This window comes from Eleutherodactylus coqui, chromosome 8, assembly GCF_035609145.1.
Source record: "Eleutherodactylus coqui strain aEleCoq1 chromosome 8, aEleCoq1.hap1, whole genome shotgun sequence".
Lineage (NCBI taxonomy): Eukaryota > Metazoa > Chordata > Amphibia > Anura > Eleutherodactylidae > Eleutherodactylus > Eleutherodactylus coqui.
In genome coordinates, this window is record NC_089844.1 from 12,812,911 (window position 1) to 12,833,856 (window position 20,946).

Consider the following 20,946-nt stretch of genomic DNA (forward strand, 5'->3'; position numbering starts at 1 on the left):
CTATATTTCCCACTGTACCCCTGACAAAACTACAAGGGGTGTGACAGTCCGCCATTAGGTTCTAAATACACCTACAGATGTGAACACAGAGTGGCCATCTGAGCTTTGCTGCAGTTAATCGCGTTTACAAATATTCTTTGCAGCAGTCTCATGGGCCATAGACACAATGGGACTTCTATAGGAATGTGTTCTGGGAATCCTCTCTGCAAGAAAGGGGAGGAGATGAGCTGTGACCATCATCTATAGTCTCCTATGGAAAAGTAATTTGGGCACACTCTGACCTATGCAGGGAGGGGAGGAGGTGAGCTGTTACATCACCTATTGTGAATGGTGGATCCTGTGTTTTATATATATATATATATATATATATATATATATATATATATATATATAATCTGTCACCCCTCAGTAATCCTGTCTGTGATTATAATGAGGTGACTGCTGAGAAATTTACCCTACAGAACTAGGCCTAGTGGTCAGTGTGCAGGGAGGGAAAAAGGCGAACTGTGAAATCACCTATTGTGAATTGTGGACCCTGTGTTTATTTATTTATATATATATATATATATATATATATATATATATATATATATATATATATATATATATATATATATATATATATATATATATATATATATATATATATATATATATATATACATATATATATTTATATATATATACACACAGAGACCCTACACTCATCTCTCCGGATCCGCTGTGAGTTTCTCACCCCGCCGCGCGTGCGCAGTGCAGAGCGTGACGTGCCGGTGCTGGGTATGACACGGATTCTCATGGTCCTTCTGCAGTGCAATGGAAGCCGTCCGTACGATTTTCCACACAGAATAGAACATGCTGCGATTCTTCCCCGCGAGCAGAAGATCACAGTTGATTTCCACTCGTGGACAGGGGAGAATCCTTTAACATAGCATGCCTATAAATGGACATTGCTGTGGAAATCGTGGTGGGCGTCTGAGCGTGACTGCCGCAGCGATAATCCGTCCGTGGGCGTTGGGCCTAATAGCTGCCATGTTATTTTAGGTCCAAAATTCTGCAATGGTGATTTCTTAGTGTAATATAGATTAGGACTTATTGTATGACCTGATAAACTGTCTAATTGTGTCTGCAAGGGGGGCTGAACATATACTGTATGGATTTATATAGCTTGAGTTATACCATCTAGTAGGGCGTTGAATCTCCCTTGGCCTTGAGAACTGCAGCCATTCCTCATAGCGTCCATCCACGGATATCAGAGGGCCCAGGATGCCCCAGAAACCCTTCCCCGCACCATTACTGCGCCACCTCCACCAGCCAACAGGAAGGGGTCAGCGATTCATGCTGCTTGCACCAAACTCTGACCTCCCATCAGCAACAGAAATCTGCACCCATCTGACCAGGAGATGTTTTTCCGCTGCTCAGTGATACAAGTTTTGCACTCTTTTGCCCGCTGGAGTCTCGTCTTTCTGTTTCTCTTAGACACAATGGCGCTGGAACTGGTCATCTGCTGTTATACTATCTGTGCGGAGGAACGGCGAGTTGTGGGTTCGGACACGTTAGTTGTGCAGCCTGTTGGTCGGAACGATTTCTGACATCCTCCTCCGACCCCTTTCAGGGATGAGCTGTTTCCGTCCACAGGATCCCCTTTCACTGGACATTTTCATTGATCGCGCCATTCTCTGTATACTCTCCACACCGTTACATGAGACCCCTACAGCGGTCAGCAGTGAGACCCCGGCTAGTCCAGCACTGATGACCGGCCTCGTTGGAAGTTGCTCCGATCGCTGGATTTTCCCATCTAATGTGGATTCACACTGAAACTGATCCACGAAAAACTTGTCACGTGATTTTATGATGCACTCCAGGGTCACGGGGAGAATTACCATACAGGGAAGCGCCAATCGTGAGAGGGCCGGGGGCTCTAATAAAGGAGCTGTTCAGTGTATATGGAAGCTGAATGAATCTGGATGCAGTAGCTCCCCCTAGTGGAGGCTGCATGTAGCAGTGTCATAACAAACAAGTAAGCCATTTAGCGATGGGTCAGCCCAATATTAGCCATGTGCCCGGTTGTAAAGTAGTAAATGAAAAAGTGTAAAACAAACCAGAATATGTGTTATATTTTAGATTCTCCCCCCTTTTGGTTTGATGACAGCTTTCCATCCTCTCGCTCAGCTTCATCAGGTCGCCACCTGGAGTGGTTTGTGATTGGCAGGTCTGCCTGGTCAAGAGTTAATCTGTGGAATTTCTTGCCTTCTTGCGTTTGAGTCCATCGGTCATGTTGTGCAGAGGTTGGGTTGGTACACGGTCCCATCCAGTGTTTAGACTTACTATTACCTTCCTCTGGATCAACAAGGGAGGTGGAAACAGGCTGAACTAGATGGACATTGTCTTCATTCAGTCTAACATACTATGTATTCAACTACTGTTCCAATCCACATTGTGGCAAGAACCACCCAACTAAGTAAAGAGAACCGAGCGTCCATTATTACTGTAAGACATGAAATTCAGTCAATCCGGAAAACTTCAATAACTTTGAGGGTATCCTGAAGAAAAGTCATGGAAAACATCAAATGCTATGATGAAACTGGTTCTTATGATGAGCGTCACCAAGAATGGAAGACCAAGAGTTACCGCTGCTGCAAAAGAGAAGTTCATTAGAGGTAGCAGCCTCAGAAACTACAAATGACAGCACCTCAGATTAGAGCCCACATAAATGCTTCACAGAGATCAAGGATCATCCAGTAGCAGACACATCGTACGTCAACTCTTCAGGGGAGACTGCTGGAATCAGACCTTTATGTTCAAACCTCTGCAAAGAAGCCACTACTGAGGAACATCAACAAGAAGAAGAGACTTGTTTGGGCCAAGAAACACAAGGAATGGACATTAGACCAGTGCAAATCTGTACGCTGGTCTTAGGAGTCAAGCTTTGAGATTTTTGGTTCCAACCTCCATGTCTTTGTGAGGCTCAGAAAAGGTGAGCAGATTGTTTATATTTGTGTGGCTCCTACCTTGCAGCATGGAGGAGGGATGATGGGTTGTTTTGCTGGTGACACTGCTGGTGATTTAACCAGCATGGCTAATACAGCGTTCTGCAGCGACATGTCATCCCATTTTAGCGGGACCATCATTTGTTTTTTAGCAGGACAGCAATGATCCCAAACACCCCCCTGGATATGTAAGGGCAGTTTGACCAAGAGTAATGGAGTGCTGCATCAGATGGCATGGCCTCCTCAATCACTGGACCTATATTCTCTTGTCTCCTCAGTATCTCACGACCTTAAACGACTCTTTTACACTTTTCACTCCCTCCCCAGCCCTAAATTGCAGCCCCCCCCCCCCCCCCCGTGACGGATTTCAGTGCCAAAAAACTGGCTGCTTACCTCAAAATGAAAATCAATGACATCGGGCAGGAAATAACCTCCCAACCCCAAACTAGCCTCGACCCTAGTTGCGTAAGTACTGCACCTAGCTCTTGCTCACTCTCTGTACTCAGACCAACGACAGAGGAAAAAGTCTCCAGATTGCTTTCCTCTGCTCGCCCCACCACCTGTGCTTGCGACCTTCTTTCCTCACACTTCCTTAAGTCCCTCTCCCTCTTCACCACCATATTCAACCTCCCTCTGACCTCTGGCATCTTTCCCTCTTCATTCAACCATGCCATCATATCCCCACTGCTTAAGAAACCGACCCTTGACTTGACCTATGCTGCTAACTACCAACGCATCTCCAACCTCCCCTTCATGTCCAAACTATTAGAATGCCTGGTTTACTCCCACTTTATAAGATATTTATCAGAACTCTCTCTTCTGGACCCCCTGCAGTTCGGTTTTCCGCACTCTACACTCGACAGAAACTTCCCTGACTAAAGTGTCAAACAACCTTCTGACGGCCAAATCGAGTGGCGACTACCCCTTACTGACCCTCCTTGATCTCTCTGCAGCATTTGACACTGTTGACCACAAACTCCTCCTCCATATGCTTCGCTCCATTGGCCTAAAGGACACTGCCCTCTCCTGGTTCTCCTCCTACTTATCTAACTGCTCCTTCAGCGTCTCCTTTGCTGGCTCTACCTCCCCTCCTCTTCCCATTGCTGTTGGGGTTCCCCAGGACTCTGACCTTGGCTCACTCCTCTCCTATTCCCCTTGCTGTTGGGGTCCCCCAGGGCTCAGTCCTCGGCCCCCTCCTCTTCTCAATCTACACAGCCCCTATTAAAGAAACCATCAGAAGATTTGGCTATCAGTACCATCTCTATTCTGACGATACCCAGCTATACACCTCCTCCCGTGACATCACAGTGCCGGTCCTCCAGAACGCCACCAACTGTCCGACCGCTGTCTATAACACTATGTCCTCTCTCTACCTAAAACTGAACAAAAGGAGATGTACTTTCCAAGGAAAGACAGGATACTGACATTCAACGTGCAGAAAAGGAACCTGCCTCGCTTTATTCAATTTGTGCCATTACATCTTCCAGTAAAAAACAGACAAGGACGCGTTTCTGCTCCTACTGGAGCCTTGATCACCTTGATGTAATGGCACAAATTGAATGAAGCGAGGCAGGTTCCTTTTCTACACGTTGAATGTCAGTATCCTGTCTTTCCTTGGAAAGTATGTCTCCTTTTGTTCATTTCCGCTTGGGCCTGGGCGGTGGAACTGAGTTCATGGAGGGAACCTTGCTGGAGCCAGGACAACACGGAGCAGGACTAAGGTAGAGAGCAAAACGTTTACTATTATGCATTTACCTAAAACTGAACCTGTCAAAACTAACCTCCTGTTTCCACCCTCGGCCAACTGACCTCATCCTGACATCTCCATCTCAGTGTGTGGCACCATAACTCCCAGCACGCCTGCTGTCTTGGGGTTCTAATTGACTCCAATCTCTCCTTTCCCCCTACATCTAATCTCTGGCCCGAACATGTCAGCTGCACCTCAAGAACATTGCAAGTATCTGCCCTTTTCTCACTGTAGACACGCTAAAAACGCTTACTGTTGCCCTCATCCACTCTCGGCTCGATTATTGCAACTCACTGCTTTTCGGCCTCCCCTGCTCCAGACTCTACCCTCTCCAATCCATCCTGAATGCGGCAGCCAGGCTCATCTTCCTGTCCAGCCGCTTCTCAGACGCCTCTGCCCTGTGCCAGTCACTGCACTGGCTGCCTGTCAAATGTAGAATTCTATTTAAACTCACTACCTTCATCCACAAAGCCCTCCACAGCACCGCCCCACCCTACACTGTATCCCTCATCTCAATCCACCACCCAGCTCGTGCCCTCCACTTCGCTAACAAAATCAGATTAAGTCCCCCTTTAACTCGAACCTCTCATTCCCACCTCCAAGACTTCTCCAGAGCAGCACCAGTCCTCTGGAATGCGCTACCCAAAAATATCCGGGCAATCACCGATACACAAAACTTCAGGTGTGCTCTGAAGCTGATTGAGCAAATGCCAAGAGCGTGCAACGCTGTCATCAAGGCAAAAGGGGGCTACTGTGATGTGTATAAAACACATTCAGGTTTGTTTAACACCTTTTGCTTACCACTTAATTCAATATGTGTTACAGAAAATTAAAAACATTAAAAACGGAATGAAAAGGAGTGTCCAAACTTTTGACTGAATTTACTGTAGACCAGACTTTGAAAACCAGATGCCCTTTTCTACAGCGCTGCCCCTAGGCAGAAATCGATTGTTCCAAATTGGAAATCCAGCTGTACTTCTTTGCTGAGCATGCTCGGTTAAGGAAATTACTCGAGCGAGCATCGGCATTTTCGAGTAACTGCCTGCTTGTCCGAAAAGATTCGGGTGGCGGTGGGGGTGAGCGTTCCCACCCGCCGCCCCCCGAATCTTTTCGGATGAGCAGGCAGTTACTCGAAAATGCCGATGCTCGCTCGAGTAATTTCCTTAACCGAGCATGGTCGCTCATCTCTAATAGCGACGTTTTGGACTAATATGTCCTTTATCAAGCTAGTAGGGGTACCACATACTCAAACTTTTAACTTGGAGCAGGGGGGAATAACTCCATACAAAGAGATAACCCCCAAGAGACAAGCAGCAACCACAGCAGTGGATTCCTGGAAACACCCTGCTAAATCAAGAAGACAATATCAGAAAGGCAGGATGAAGGTTAAACCAGTGGGATGCAGTAGAATGCAGAAAAACCAAAGGACAAGATGAGACAAAGGCCTAAGAAGAATCACCAATCTAACATAAGACAATAGCCACGGGATAAAGGCAGCACCCAAAAATGGCAATTGATAATCTGGTTACTATTGCTTGGTACCATAGTTGGCTCAACCATGGATGAAAAGCAAAGAAGCTAAAGCCAGAAAAGGTGTAGCCGTGTCCTTGGCTGGATGTGATCAGATATGTGTCATAAGAGAACCAGCTTTTCAAATGGAACATGATTTTGTAAAACTCTGTCATGAGACTTCTATCCTATATGTGCCTATTGTGGAACCAGGTGGTGGCAGTGAGAATTGGGTTACACTAACACGAGCGTTTTTGCGCATGAGATCATGTGAGACCACCATTAATTAGTACAGATCCGTAATACAGAACTGTAAACTAGCCCTTACACTACATCTAATCCACCACATTCACATCTGTGCTTATAGCCCAGTCACAAGGCCGTGTGTTGTCCATCTCATATTTATCTATCTATCTATCTCATATCTATCTATCTATCTATCTATCTATCTATCTATCTCATATCTATCTATCTATCTATCTATCTATCTATCTATCTCATATCTATCTATCTATTTAGTTATCTCATATCTATCTATCTATCTCATATCTATCTATCTATTTATCTATCTCATATCTATCTATCTATCTATCTATCTATCTATCTATCTATCTATTATCTATCTATCTATCTATCTATCTATCTATCTATCTATCTATCTATCTATCTATCTCATATCTATCTATCTATATATCTATCTATCTCATATCTCTCTATCTCATATCTATCTATCTATCTATCTATCTATCTATCTCATATCTATCTATCTATCTATCTATCTAGCTCATATCTATCTATCTATCTATCTATCTCCTATCTATCTATCTATCTATCTCATATCTATCTATCTAGCTCATATCTATCTATCTATCTATCTATCTCATATCTATCTATCTATTTAGTTATCTCATATCTATCTATCTATCTATCTATCTATCTATCTATCTATCTATCTATCTATCTATTATCCATCTATCTATCTCATATCTATCTATCTATCCATCTCCTATCTATCTATCTATCTATCTATCTATCTATCTATCTATCCATCTCCTATCTATCTATCTATCTATCTATCTATCTATCTATCTATCTATCTCATATCTATCTATATATCTATCTATCATCTATCTATCTATCTATCTATCTATCTATCTATCTATCTATCTATCTATCTCATATCTATCTATCTATCTATATATCTATCTATCATCTATCTATCTATCTATCTATCTATCTCATATCTATCTATCTATCTATCTATCTCATATCTATCTATCTCATATCTATCTATCTCCTATCTATCTATCTATCTATCTATCTATCTATCTATCTATCTCATATCTATCTATCTATTTAGTTATCTCATATCTATCTATCTATCTCATATCTATCTATCTATTTATCTATCTCATATCTATCTATCTATCTATCTATCTATCTATCTATCTATCTATCTATCTATCTATCTATCTATCTATCTATTATCCATCTATCTATCTATCTATCTATCTCATATCTATCTATCTATATATCTATCTATCTCATATCTCTCTATCTCATATCTATCTATCTATCTATCTATCTATCTCATATCTATCTATCTATCTATCTAGCTCATATCTATCTATCTATCTATCTATCTTCTATCTATCTATCTATCTATCTATCTATCTATCTCATATCTATCTATCTAGCTCATATCTATCTATCTATCTATCTATCTATCTATCTATCTCATATCTATCTATCTATTTAGTTATCTCATATCTATCTATCTATCTATCTATCTATCTATCTATCTATCTATCTATCTATTATCCATCTATCTATCTCATATCTATCTATCCATCTCCTATCTATCTATCTATCTATCCATCTCCTATCTATCTATCTATCTATCTATCTATCTCATATCTATCTATATATCTATCTATCATCTATCTATCTATCTATCTATCTCATATCTATCTATCTATCTATCTATCTATCTATCTATCTATCTATCTATCTATCTCATATCTATCTATCTCATATCTATCTATCTCCTATCTATCTCCTATCTATCTATCTATCTATCTATCTATCTATCTATCTATCTATCTATCTATCTATCTATCTATCGATCTATCTGTCTACCTACCTATACATATGTCTAGATATCTATTGGTATTTAACAGTTAACTTCTCTCTCTCTGCATTATAATCCTCGGTATCTCTTCGCCTTCCAAGGTATACAACCAAGATAAAAAATAACAATTACGGATATTTCCATTCAAGATCTTTTTGTAGTTGAACTTGGCTGGAGATCACACGCCCCGGGCTAAACATCCACACGTCTCCCGATTCACGTCTCTTGCAGATTCACATGGCTGCACCAATTTCTCAATTTGTTTTAGTACTCATTGGTTGGGGAAGGCAGAGGTAGAATGTATCTCACTTTCTCACAGAGAAAAAAAATATTTTCCTTAAGGGAGCACTGAAATACACACGGCTTACCAGATACAAGCTGTTTGAAAAGGTGTTTGGCTGCTGAAATCCAATAAAACCAATTCAAAAAGGTATTCTCCGCTCTGGAGTCCTGAGATTGTGTTTATTGTTGCCATCTGTTAAACTGCCTTTCAGGTTTGCATTGCTAAACAATCCCTGATTTCCTTAAAAGACACTTATACATTCCATGTGCTCCTGCAAAACACATTAACCCAACGCTGGGATTCTTCAGAGATGATTATATTTATCCTTGGTGTGACTCGTCTGCTAATTAACTTGCTAAGTTGTCACTATGATCCCCATGACATAAGTGATGAGGAGATCATGTTTTCATTGGAAGATGAACATAATTATCTCCAGTGTTGACTTAGGAGAACATTTGTGAGGCTCCTACTTGGGGGGATTTTGTAAACTGGGAGTCTCTGGCCTACCTTCCAAGTGTAATGACCGGTAAGCCAAGAACGAAGTGTGATATGGCCGCCTCCACAGTAGCATTGAAGTCTCTGAACCAAAAACAAAATGCTAGGAAGGTCTTCTAAAGAGATTTCTATAGATCTTCTGGGTTTTTGACCCTTCTTAGGGCAGCTATAGATGGGCAAATATTTGAAAGGGTTTTCTGATTTCAAAATTGAATTTTAAAGTAACTAAATAGGGAATTTTGAGTAAATAGAGGCTAAATGTGACCAGCAAGCCAGAGAAGATGACAGCTGCAAACCATCTCTCCCTTTGGGGGACTCAACATATCTGTGCATTACATAGGCAGCATATTGATTTCAATGGCACTGTGTAATGCTTCATTTTCCTTTAGGTGAATACTTGGTGTCAGGTTCCATAACAGTGTAGGGGGGCAACCCTGTTGGTATGTGTGAAAAAGCACAAATGCTACTTATAGCTGGAACATTCATGAAGGCTAATATAAAATGTCATGTTACAGTGGCATCTAGTGGCCAGTTGTGTAACAGCACCTCTGGATTGCTTTGTCTTGATCATTTTCTGATTGGTAGTTATCAGGTCACCTGGCAGAGAAGAAGTGGAATAGGAGTTGTGGAGCATGCTCTGAGAGGACTGGTGATGCAGTTAGTTTTGGCATTGCTCAGGAGGAGAGATTGCAGGTCCCCCAAGTCTACCCTACTGGTAGAAGGAAGCTGATATCTGAGCATAGATATCTGCATAGAGTGGAGAAGAAACCCTCCGTAACAGAGCTTAGAGCAGCTGGTGATCAGTGTTTTCAGAGTGCATGGGTCGGTGCAACTGAGAGAAAAGAAGCAGTGACTCCATCCATCACTTCGAGGAACCTGCAAACGCTACAGAAGATGACCATGGTGGTTTTGCAGCAGCTGAAATTAAACATGAAGTGTAAGCAGAGCCCGGTCTGTCGGACAGAACCGCAGTGGGCTGACCTAAAAACAACTAAGATGGAATTGTTACCAATTCTATAAACAGACTGATGAAAGATCTTGTACTGTCCTGATGGAGCCGCGTGGAGATATAACTACTAATTACTATAATTGAGTACCACTACAGTTACACTGCAGCAGGTTACAGCTGGATTGTGGGACCAAAGAGCAGGACAACCTGTGAGCAGCTCATTTTTTGGGATGCAGCCCTTTGATATAAGCAGAGCTGTGCAGAAAATACAGCTGCACCCAAAACCTGTACCATGCTACTAGAGATGAGCGAACATACTCGTCCGAGCTTGATGCTCGGGCGAATATTAGGGTGTTCGGGATGTTCGTTATTCGTAACGAACACCACACGATGTTCGGATGTTCGGGTTACTTTAACTTTCTTCCCTGAGAAATCTTTTCTATATGCGCTCAATGGGGCCGGCGGCAGCAGCGCCAACCCCATTGAGAACATATAGAAGACAAATCCTTCTTCTCTGCCACAGCTGTAACAGCTGTGACAGAGAAGAACGATGTTTGCCCATTGAATTCAATGGAACCGGCAATACAGCCGACTCCACTGAATGCAATGGGCTGCCGGCGATCGCGGGATGAATTGTCGGAAAGGGGTTAAATATATAAGCCCTTTCCTGCAATTCATCCAGAAATGTGTAAAAATAAAAAATATATATATACTCACCTGGTGCCAGCAGACGGAGTTCAGCGCGGCAGGCTGCAGTTCTCCTGAACTGCTCTGAACAGCTGTGAGTAGTATTCAGCAGCCGGGGATTTAAAATCCCCGCCTGCTGAATAAGATGCCTCTGATTGGTCACAGCCTGACCAATCAGAGGCCAGCCCTCACTCACACCCATTCATAAATTCATGAATGGGTGTGAGTGAGGGCTGGCCTCTGATTGGTCAGGCTGTGACCAATCAGAGGCATCTTATTCAGCAGGCGGGGATTTTAAATCCCCGGCTGCTGAATACTACTCACAGCTGTTCAGAGCAGTTCAGGAGAACTGCAGCCTGCCGCGCTGAACTCCGTCTGCTGGCACCAGGTGAGTATATATATATTTTTTATTTTTACACATTTCTGGATGAATTGCAGGAAAGGGCTTATATATTTAACCCCTTTCCGACAATTCATCCCGCGATCGCCGGCAGCCCATTGCATTCAGTGGAGTCGGCTGTATTGACGGCTCCATTGAATTCAATGGGCTAACATCGTTCTTCTCTGCCACAGCTGTTACAGCTGTGGCAGAGGAGAACTTGCTGTGTCGTTCCCATCATTTTCTTGAATTGCCAAGATTTTCACACATGAAAACCTTAGCGAGCATCGGCGAAATACAAAAATGTTCCGGTCGCCCATTGACTTCAATGGGGTTCGTTATTCGAAACGAACACCCGAACATCGCGGGAAGTTCGTTTCGAATATCGCGAACCCGAACATTTTGGTGTTCGCTCATCTTTACATGCTACTAAGTACTACAGCAACTACATGTGATATGTCTTATACTGGATACATTGCATTGGTATTCTACAGGTTCATGAATGCAAATATCCAACTGCCCGCTATAGTCCCCATGTGTATGACCAAACTACTAGTCGTCAATATTAAAAGCGATTTCAGTTAGTATTTTCATTTCTTAGGGCCGGCTGTTTATATTTAAAGGTTTCTATACTACGCTGAATAATACTGTACTTCCATGCAATCCCTACACTATGTAGTCTATAAAAGGACTAAATGTCTGATTGCTGGAGATCTGAATGCTGGGACCCCCTGTGATCCAAAGAATGGCCCACCCCAAATCGTTGGTAATTGTTACCAACAGGGAGGGAATGGTTGAGGGAGTACGGGTGGCTGGGACCTTAGGAGACAGTGATCATGATATCCTTGGATGTTGGATAACAAGGGGAGGAAGACCTGAGGAAACTCAGACCTCAAGGTTGGATTTCAGAAAGGCAGATGTTAATGAACACAGAACTTGCACACATGTTAAAAAGGAAGAAAAGTATGTTTATCAAATGGAAAGAGGGGGAAATATCTAAAGAAGAATATAATGCAGTCTGCAGAAACTATAGGGCAAGTGTCAGAAAAGGTAAAGCTAGTAATAAACTGAGGCTTGCAAGAGAGGCAAAAAGCAGTAAAAAAAAGAGTTGGAGGGTCAAAAGAAAAAGAAAAGTCAAAGATGCTACAGGAGTTTTACAGAATGAAAATGGTGAATTGGTTAAGAATGATGCTGAGAAGGCCGAACTTTTACATTCCTATTTTGTATCTGTTTTCTCTCAGAAAGTAGATGTAACATCAAATGATCTTCCCTGTGCTATTGGGGGAATACAAGAATGCAGGCTATCTATAAGCAGAGAGATGGTGAGGGAACACATAGCTAAGGGTTTTTACCCACTAGCGTTTTTTTCAATGCTGTGATATCACTGCATTTTTTTCAATGGGACTTTCTAATGTTAAAATCGCATCGCACAAAAATCGCAAGTTTGTGCTTTTGAGATTTTTGTGCGATGCAATTTTAACATTAGAAACTCCCATTGAAAAAAATGCAACAATATTGCAGCGTTAAAAAAAAAAAACGCTAGTGGCTAAAAGCCCTAACTTATATGAATCCAAGCCTCAAGGTTCAGATGAATTACATCATAGGATACTAAAGGAAGCAGCGGAGGTAATTGCTGAACCCCTCGCCGGAATCTGTGAAAATTCCTGGAGAACAGGAGAAGTCCCAGAAGATTGGAAATGGGCAAATGTTGTACCTATCTTCAAAAAGGGAAGAAGGTGGATCCAGGAAACTACATGCCTGTAAGCCTGACTTCTATACCGCATGTATACAAATACTTGGATAAAAATGGAGTAATTAACCAGAGCCAGCATGGGTTTGTAACAAACAAGTCATGCCAGATGAATTTAATCTCCTTATATGACAGAATCACTGACTGGGTTGATCAGGGAAATGCGGTAGATATAGTATGGCCTGCAGACGGCCCTGCAGACGGCCGGGTCGGACCCCGCTGTGAGAATTCTTGCAGTGGGATGCGGACCCATGCCGCTGCAGAGGCCTGTGGCTCACCCGCTCCCGGCGTCTTTTGTTTTCTGCTATGCGCCGGCTGCCGGCCAGCCGGTGCATGCACAGAGCGGAACCAGCCCGTCGGCGCATGTGCAGAGCGGAGCTGGCCTGTCAGCGCATGCGCAGAGCCGGCCCGTCACCACTGACATTTCTATGTGGGCCTCTGCAAGACCCGCAGAGAAATAGAACATGCCGCTATTTGTTTTCCGCGTGTGTTTTCACGCAGACAAATCGGGTCCGTCTGCATAGGATTGCGTTTTGTAATGCCCTTCTATGCAGGCGGGCACGGGTGGAAATTCTGCGGGAAATCCTGTTACGGAATTTCCGCCCGTGTGCAGGGGGCCTATATCTTGATTTTAGTAAAGTATCTGACAAAGTATCTCATCCCATACTTATTGAAAAAAATGACCAAAAATGGGATTGACAAGGCAACTGTTAGGTGGATTCACAACTGGCTGAGTGATCGTACTCTAAGAGTGGTCAGAAATGGCTGCACATCCAAGTGGGAGAATGTATCAAGTGGGGACCACAAGGCTCTGTCCTAGGCCCAGTGTTGGTCAACATGTTTATAAATGATCTGGAGGAGGGAATTGATGGGAAACTGATCAAATCTGCAGATGACACAAAGCTAGGAGGGATAGCGAACACTAGGGAAGAGAGAGAGGATTCAAAAAGATCTAGAAAAGCTTGAACAGTGGGCAGCGACTAACAGAATGGTATTTAACGGTGCATCAGAAATCTGGACCCCTCTGATCAGGAGATGTTTTTCGGCTGCTCAGTGATACAATTTTTTGCGCTCTTTTGCCTGGAACTGATCATCTGTTGTCATAGCCCATCCGTGCGGAGGAATGGCGAGTTGCGTGTTCGGATATGTTACTTGGAGCCCCAGCATTGTATTCGGCGGACTGTGCAGTGGCTGTTGGTTAGAATGATTCCTGACACCCTCCTCTGACCCCTCTCAGTGACGAATTATTTTCCTCCACAGGATCCCCTTTCGCTGGATGTTTTTTCTCAGTCACACCATTATCTGTATATTCTCCACACTATTATATGGGCCACCCCCCCCCCCCCTCCCACGGCTGGCAATGAGGCCCCGGCTAGTCTATCACCGATGACCGGCCTCATTGGAGGTCACTCAAATTGCCAGATTTTTCTATCTAATGTGGATTCACATTGAAGCTGATCCACAGAAAACTTGTCATGTGATTTTATGTTGCACTCCGGGGTCACGGGGAGAATTTCCATATTGGGGAGTGCAAATGGTGAGAGGGCCGGGAGCCCTAATAAAGAGGTCATTCATTGCACAAAGTTACTACATTTAATAGTAACCAGTTAAAACAGAAATGATGTTACAAAGTTGCCGAATTTCTTCATGCAGTTACATAAGCCCATCACAGCAGCGCCCATATAAAAGACAACGCATAAAGATATCAGACAGCTAGAAGAGAACAGAACGCTCTCCGCATTGTCTCTCCTGCACTTTGTTCTCTGTGTTCTTTACATCTTGTGATTTGCTGCATTGCAATAAATAAATGTATTTCACATTTTGATGGATTCATGTTTAAAGTCGTTGCAATGTTTTTTTTTTTTTCCAGCATTCAGCCCTGAATTTACATATTTTCCTCTTGGTATTTCTGTCCGGCCAAGGCAGATAATTTGGCACTAAAATCTAGTCACTAGGGACATCAAACTGGCATAGCAGTGTTCACGTTGGCATGAGTGTCCTGGCTCCAGTTCACATCACCTGAGCAACATAACAAGTCCTCACATCCTACATATGTGTATATCCTTGTGCCGTGGACAATTCCCTCCGTACACAATGGGGCTTATATACTAATATTGTCTATTAGTTACACATTACAAACTTAGACTTGACAGCCTTGAAATGCACCAGATTTATCACGGTGACTCTGCTGAATACTAAACTTGTCGAATTTTAAGACTGTCTAGTTTAAGTTTAGGCTCGTAGTTGGCTTATTTTTTGCCAAAAATTGTACGAAAATTTTGGTGAAATTTTTGTAGCAATTTAGTCCACCCCCTCTTTTTTTCAAAGGAACAAGCTTTTGTCAGAGCCAGCAAAAAAAAAGTGTTCAAAAGAGTCTAAAACATATAGTAAATGTGGCACAAAGCATTTTGCGCCAAAAATGTTGCATTTTAAACAGTAAATAATCCCCAAAATTGGGGCAAATTTGCCTTTCAAAAATTTAATAGTTTTCTGGACAAAGTGCGCCTGATAATTGTCTTACATGCTTCGCGCCGCAAGTCCTATATGTTTTTAAACACTTTCTGGCACTTTTTTTGACTCGTCCAATAGAGGGGCATGGTTTTTGAAAAGGTAGCATTGCCTTAATGGCACTAAAAGTTGTGGCAAATTGCAGTAAAATTCTGGCACAATTTTTAAAGTAAACTAAACTAACTTAAAGGTGTTCTAAAATTAAACCAGACAGTCTTAAAGAGATTTTCTGGGCATTTACTATTGGGGACCTACCTTCAGGATAGGTCATCAGCAGTAGGTTGGCTGGGAACCTCTGCTCAGGATCGCTGCTGCATTGAGGTTGGAGCCAGAAGTGTAATAAAGGGCATTGCTATCATTAATTTAAATGAAAATGAAGGCTTTCTATTACACTTCTGGCTCCGACCCTGATGACGACATCCAGCTCCACTGCATTGATTGCAGGTCGAAGGATCAACTGATCTGCAGGGATCCTGAGCAGTGGTTCACCATCTATCAACTATTGATAACCTATCTTGAGGATAGGTCATCAATAGTAAATGCCCAGAAAACCCCTTTGTAGTTGTAAACTATTGATGGCCTATCATAGAATGGGCCATTAATAGCAGATTGGCATAGGTTTACCATCTGGGACCCCTGTAGATCAACTGTTTGCTGGCCAGTGTGCTGATACACTGATCCAATTTCCGCAGTAAGCAGACAGCTCTGTTCTCTCTGCAGTGGTCAGGCCTGGTACTGCAGGCACAGTTTACATTCACTTCGATGAGAACTTTGCCTGGCCACCACAGTAGCAATGCACTTGTCTGCTTCCTGCGCGAATCAGCTCAGTCCACGAGTACATTGACTTAGCAAGCGTCTGATCAGTGGGGGTCTCGAGTCTCAAACCGCTTCCAATCTACTACTGATGACTTATCCTACAGATAAGACTGATCTATAATTAGTGGGGGTCCCGAGTGTCAAACCGCTTCCAATCTACTACTGATGACTTATCTCACAGATAAGACTGATCTATAACTTTTAAGTGGTTGACCGCCAACATTTTAGGCTTGAAACTGTTACTGCCTACATTTCCTTGTGCCGTGTACTGGAGAGTACTCCCCAAGCCGTGCCAATATTGTGGAGACTCGATTTTGTCCACATTGCTGTGCATTGTATGAATGGACTGATCTTAAAGAGCTTATACCGTCCTGATGAGCAGCGGACTCTTTAGGAGGAGGGAAGTGTGGGTCCAGATTTAGGAAGACCTTCTTCGCGCTCTCATGTCAGCAGTTGCGGGTCGGACTTTTTTGAGTTCCTCTTTAAAAGCTGAGCAAAATAAGTTGAGTTTCTACAGATTTCTACAATTCCTTTCGCGCCGTTGGGGGAATTCATTGCTGAAATGGCCGGTTGAGCAGCCAAAGGGTTGCTTGGAAGTCTTTTCATTAAGTTTCCCCATTGTATCGTCTGCCCTAGATTCATGGATGACACGCGGTATTCTCTTTAAAATATGCATCGCTTTGTATACGTAACGTCTAAATTTCTAAAATATTAATCACAGGATTGGTGGAGATAATGATCCTCTGTAATAATGGGATGTTGTTCCTTTCATTTAAATCTTGCATTAATAATAAAAATGAAAGCTCGCAGATCTGTGAAGTTGTCTCGGTAGCGTTGCGGAATCACACTCACTTACCCTACATGTTAATAACGCGAGGAGCTGACACTCCAGAAAACAGGACTGCAAAATAGAGAAAATAAGCTATGACATTTCCTTCCTTCCCCAAAGGAGTAACTGCCACCAACCAAAGTATTTTCATGAAAGCGCTTTTTTGCTTTAGATGCCGAATATTAAGGGAGCAAAACACTTCAGGACACAGTCTTGTCACCAGATGTTTTTTGCCTGTAATGTATTTGTTAAGTGGTGTTCTTTTAAATAGGTCATTTAAAGTTTTATATTGTGCCGGGGACGTCAGCTCTTGTGCTTGTTGTATCGATTGTTTTTGTTTTTTTTGTATTGTATTTATTTTTAAATCAAACTTATAAATATTCTGACCGATTTGATACAATGTTGCATTGTCAAAATGAACAATTCATTTCCATTTATTATCAGCTACATTTTCAGGATGCATCGATTCGCTCCTTTCATTTATAGAATACTAATAATGGACAAAATGTTTACGCTCTGGTTTGCTGGTTCTCAAAATTTTTGGAGGTGGCTGCAAAGACAAAAGGTCATTAGTAGAGCATTTAATGTCCGGAACTACACTCTTTTGTAAAAGAATATTCCAGCCCCTACAAGACGTTGTGGGGTGATTACATGAACGGTCTTGTCACTCGAGTCCCAAAAAGTGGCTCCCCCTTGGCCTATAAAAGTATCTCGGAGGCTCCTTGTGTGCAGTGACCTCTTCTTCTGCTTGTATGGAGCTTGTTGACCACTAGACACCTCTACAATGGAGCAAGGAGATTTCACCCCATTACCAGGGTCTGAGAGGGGCGTATTATTGGGATGTGAGAAGCTGGATGGTCGTATCGATGAATTGTCCCCCACTGGGCCGTTCTGACCAGACTGTTAGGAGAAGTTGGGACTGGTGGATGTGTGAGGGCAGACAAGGTGACTGGGCTCAGGACGTCCCCTACAGACCACCAGTAGAGAGGAGTGTATGACCAGACAGTTAGGAGGTGTTTGGACCAGTGGATGTGTGAGGGCACACAAGGTGACCAGGCTCAGAACGTCCCCTACAGACCACCAGTAGAGAGGAGTGTATGACCAGACTGTTAGGAGGTGTTGGGACCAGTGGATATGTGAGGGCACATAAGGTGACCAGGCTTAGGACCCCTAACCCTGACCCAGACAGATCACCAGTAGAAAGGAGTGTCTGACCGGACTGTTAGGAGATGTTGGAACCAATTGATGTGTGAGGGTACACAAGGCGACTGGGCTCAGGACACCTCCTACAGACTACTAGTAGAGAGGAGCGTCTGACCAGACTGTTAGGAGGTGTTGGGACCAGTGGATGTGTGAGGGCACACAAGGTGACTGGGCTCAGGACACCCCCTACAGACTACTAGTAGAGAGGAGCGTCTGACCAGACTGTTAGGAGGTGTTGGGACCAGTAGATGTGTGAGGGCACACAAGGTGACTGGGCTCAGGACGCCCGCGACAGACCACCAGTAGAGAGGATCACCTGATCAGACTGTGGGGAGGTGTTGGGACTGGTGGATGTGTGAGGGCACACAAGGCAACCGGGCTCAGGACAGCCTTGAAAGAAAAGATCGTCTGATCATCCAAGTGAATGGGTCCCCTTCTGTCCATTGTTGAATGGCCCATGAAGCTGCTGTAAATCATACCTCTAAATGTTCTTATGTTCTAATGTTGGTCAGAAAATATGACCGCCCCCAGAGTCATGTCCAGACAACAGAATAAAACATCATAGACTCAGACAATAACAATACATTAGAAAAATGTAATACGTTTCTCTATCTAGTTTTATTTAGTAAAAAAAATGTTTGGTGAATTAGTCCCTTTAATGAACTTTTCTCCTATTTCACATATTAGATTGTTTACTCCTGAATTTACTAATTACTGGATTTCCCGTTCCTCTCGCATATAACCTGGCTAGAGATAATGTTTTTGGTTTTTTTAATTCCTTCTAATTAATGAATTCAGTCAAGACAACTGCAGGCAGAAGATTACAGGGGACTCTGGGAACAGTACATCGTGGACCTGCGGAAGGGGTTATGAGAGAGAAGGTCTGGGCATTAGCTACAACCATAAATAACAGGTTGCTCACTGCTAATAGTCGCGCCTATAGGGTCAATTAGCAGCGGTGGAAAGAAAGAACTGAATGAATTATGAGTTTGTGGTTGGACATTAATTGGAAAACTTTTAGTAACTTTCATTTGGTCAATTAATGTTCTTTGCTGTAATAAAATGGAATCTTGCATTATCTTCTTTTTCAGATCTCTCGTCATCGAAGGAATTTGTCTCAACACTATGTGACTGACAAGCCAGTTCATAAAGGGTTTTCGGTAAGTGTCTACTGTTAATGAGTTCAGTGGTCTGAATGTGTTAGTCGGATGCTGCTATAATTAATAATAGGTATTGATTATCTCGCTATGTACATTTAATAAGCCCTTCTAGATGTTTAAAAGTAAGTGCAATCTGGGTCCAGCCTCTGAGTCCCTCATCTATCGGCAGAACGGCGGTGGTAGACATGGAGATGAAAGGGGTTTTCCGATACTCAAATTAATTTTCAAAGTTGGCTCTCCACTCAATGTAAGCAGAAGCCGAGAGACTGAGTGGCAAGATGTCAGATGTTAAAGCAACAGAGACACGGATCTGCCACTAAAGTGTTGTGTGTGTGCATGGGGGATGGCTTCATTAGCCAGGACAGCATTAGAGAGCAAAAATTATTTTTGTCCCCCAAAAAAACCCTTTAACAGCTTGAGGATGTGCCCCTCCCCCCTCCCCCCCCCTTATTTCTTTTTTCGGTTTCTCTTCCCCACTTGCCCCAAAGCTCACAACTCTTTTATTTTTCTGTTGATGTAGATGGCAGAGGGCTTGTTGTTTTGTGGGTCGAGTTGTATTTTTCAGTGGTGCTATATAATGTACCATATAATATGCGGAAAAACTTTTAAAAAATTTCTGAGTGGAGTTAAATAGGAAAAAATGCAATTTCACCATCTTTGTGGGGGTTTTCTTTTTAGGCCTTAGTCAGACGGGCGTTTTTAGCCGCGATTTGCGCATGCGCATGCGTCCGGCGATTTTATAAAACCTGCCGGGAGAAGGTGAGTATATATATATTTTTTATTTTTACACATTTCTGGATGAATTGCAGGGAAGGGCTTATATATTTAAGCCCTTACCGACAATTCATCCCGGGCTCGCCCGCAGCGCATTGCTTTAAATGGAGCCGGCTCTATTGCCGTCTCCATTGAATGCAATGCGCTGGACAGCTCCGGCCCGTTTCTAATGAAACGCGGCTAGGAGCAGATTTTCGGGCGATTTGCGGGCGACTTGCGCGCACCGGTCACGCGATTTGCGGATGCGCATCCGTCATGCGATCCGCAAATCGCGTGAGAAAAAACGCCCGTGTGACTAAGGCCTTAAGGTGTACATGCTGCATCTAACTATATTTTTATTGCCATTTTCTGACCACCATAACTTTTCTACCCTTTCATCAGTAGGGTTGTGTGGGGTTTTTTTTTGTTGTGGAACAACCATTGGTTTCTTTTGTACCATTTTGGAGTCTTTTTGATCGCTGTTTATTAAATTTAGTGACCATAAAAAGCACAATCCGAGTGTTGTGTATTTTTTTTTTACTGTTGGCGTTCCCCATGTGGGGTAAATAATGCATTAACTATAACTTATTTATTTTTCTGTAGTTTTTAATAGTACCATTTTGGGGTACATATAATGTATTGTAGTAATTTTACTTTTTTTGGAGAGCAGGAAGAAAATAATCCCCATTAATTCAAACATTTTTTACAATGTTAATCATTCCGTATAAATGACATGATACATTTTTTTCTGCGGGTC

At 42.8% G+C, this 20,946-nt stretch overlaps 1 protein-coding gene across 1 annotated transcript in view; it reads left to right on the forward strand.

Moving 5' to 3' along the window:
- The window catches only part of ARHGAP15 (Rho GTPase activating protein 15), a 730,617-nt gene that overhangs the window by 93,472 nt on the left and 616,199 nt on the right, over window positions 1–20,946 (forward strand). The window contains exon 4 of the mRNA XM_066575178.1: window positions 19,368–19,436. Within this exon, the coding sequence (XP_066431275.1) occupies window positions 19,368–19,436 (69 nt within the window). The remainder of the gene's footprint in view (window positions 1–19,367; window positions 19,437–20,946) is intronic.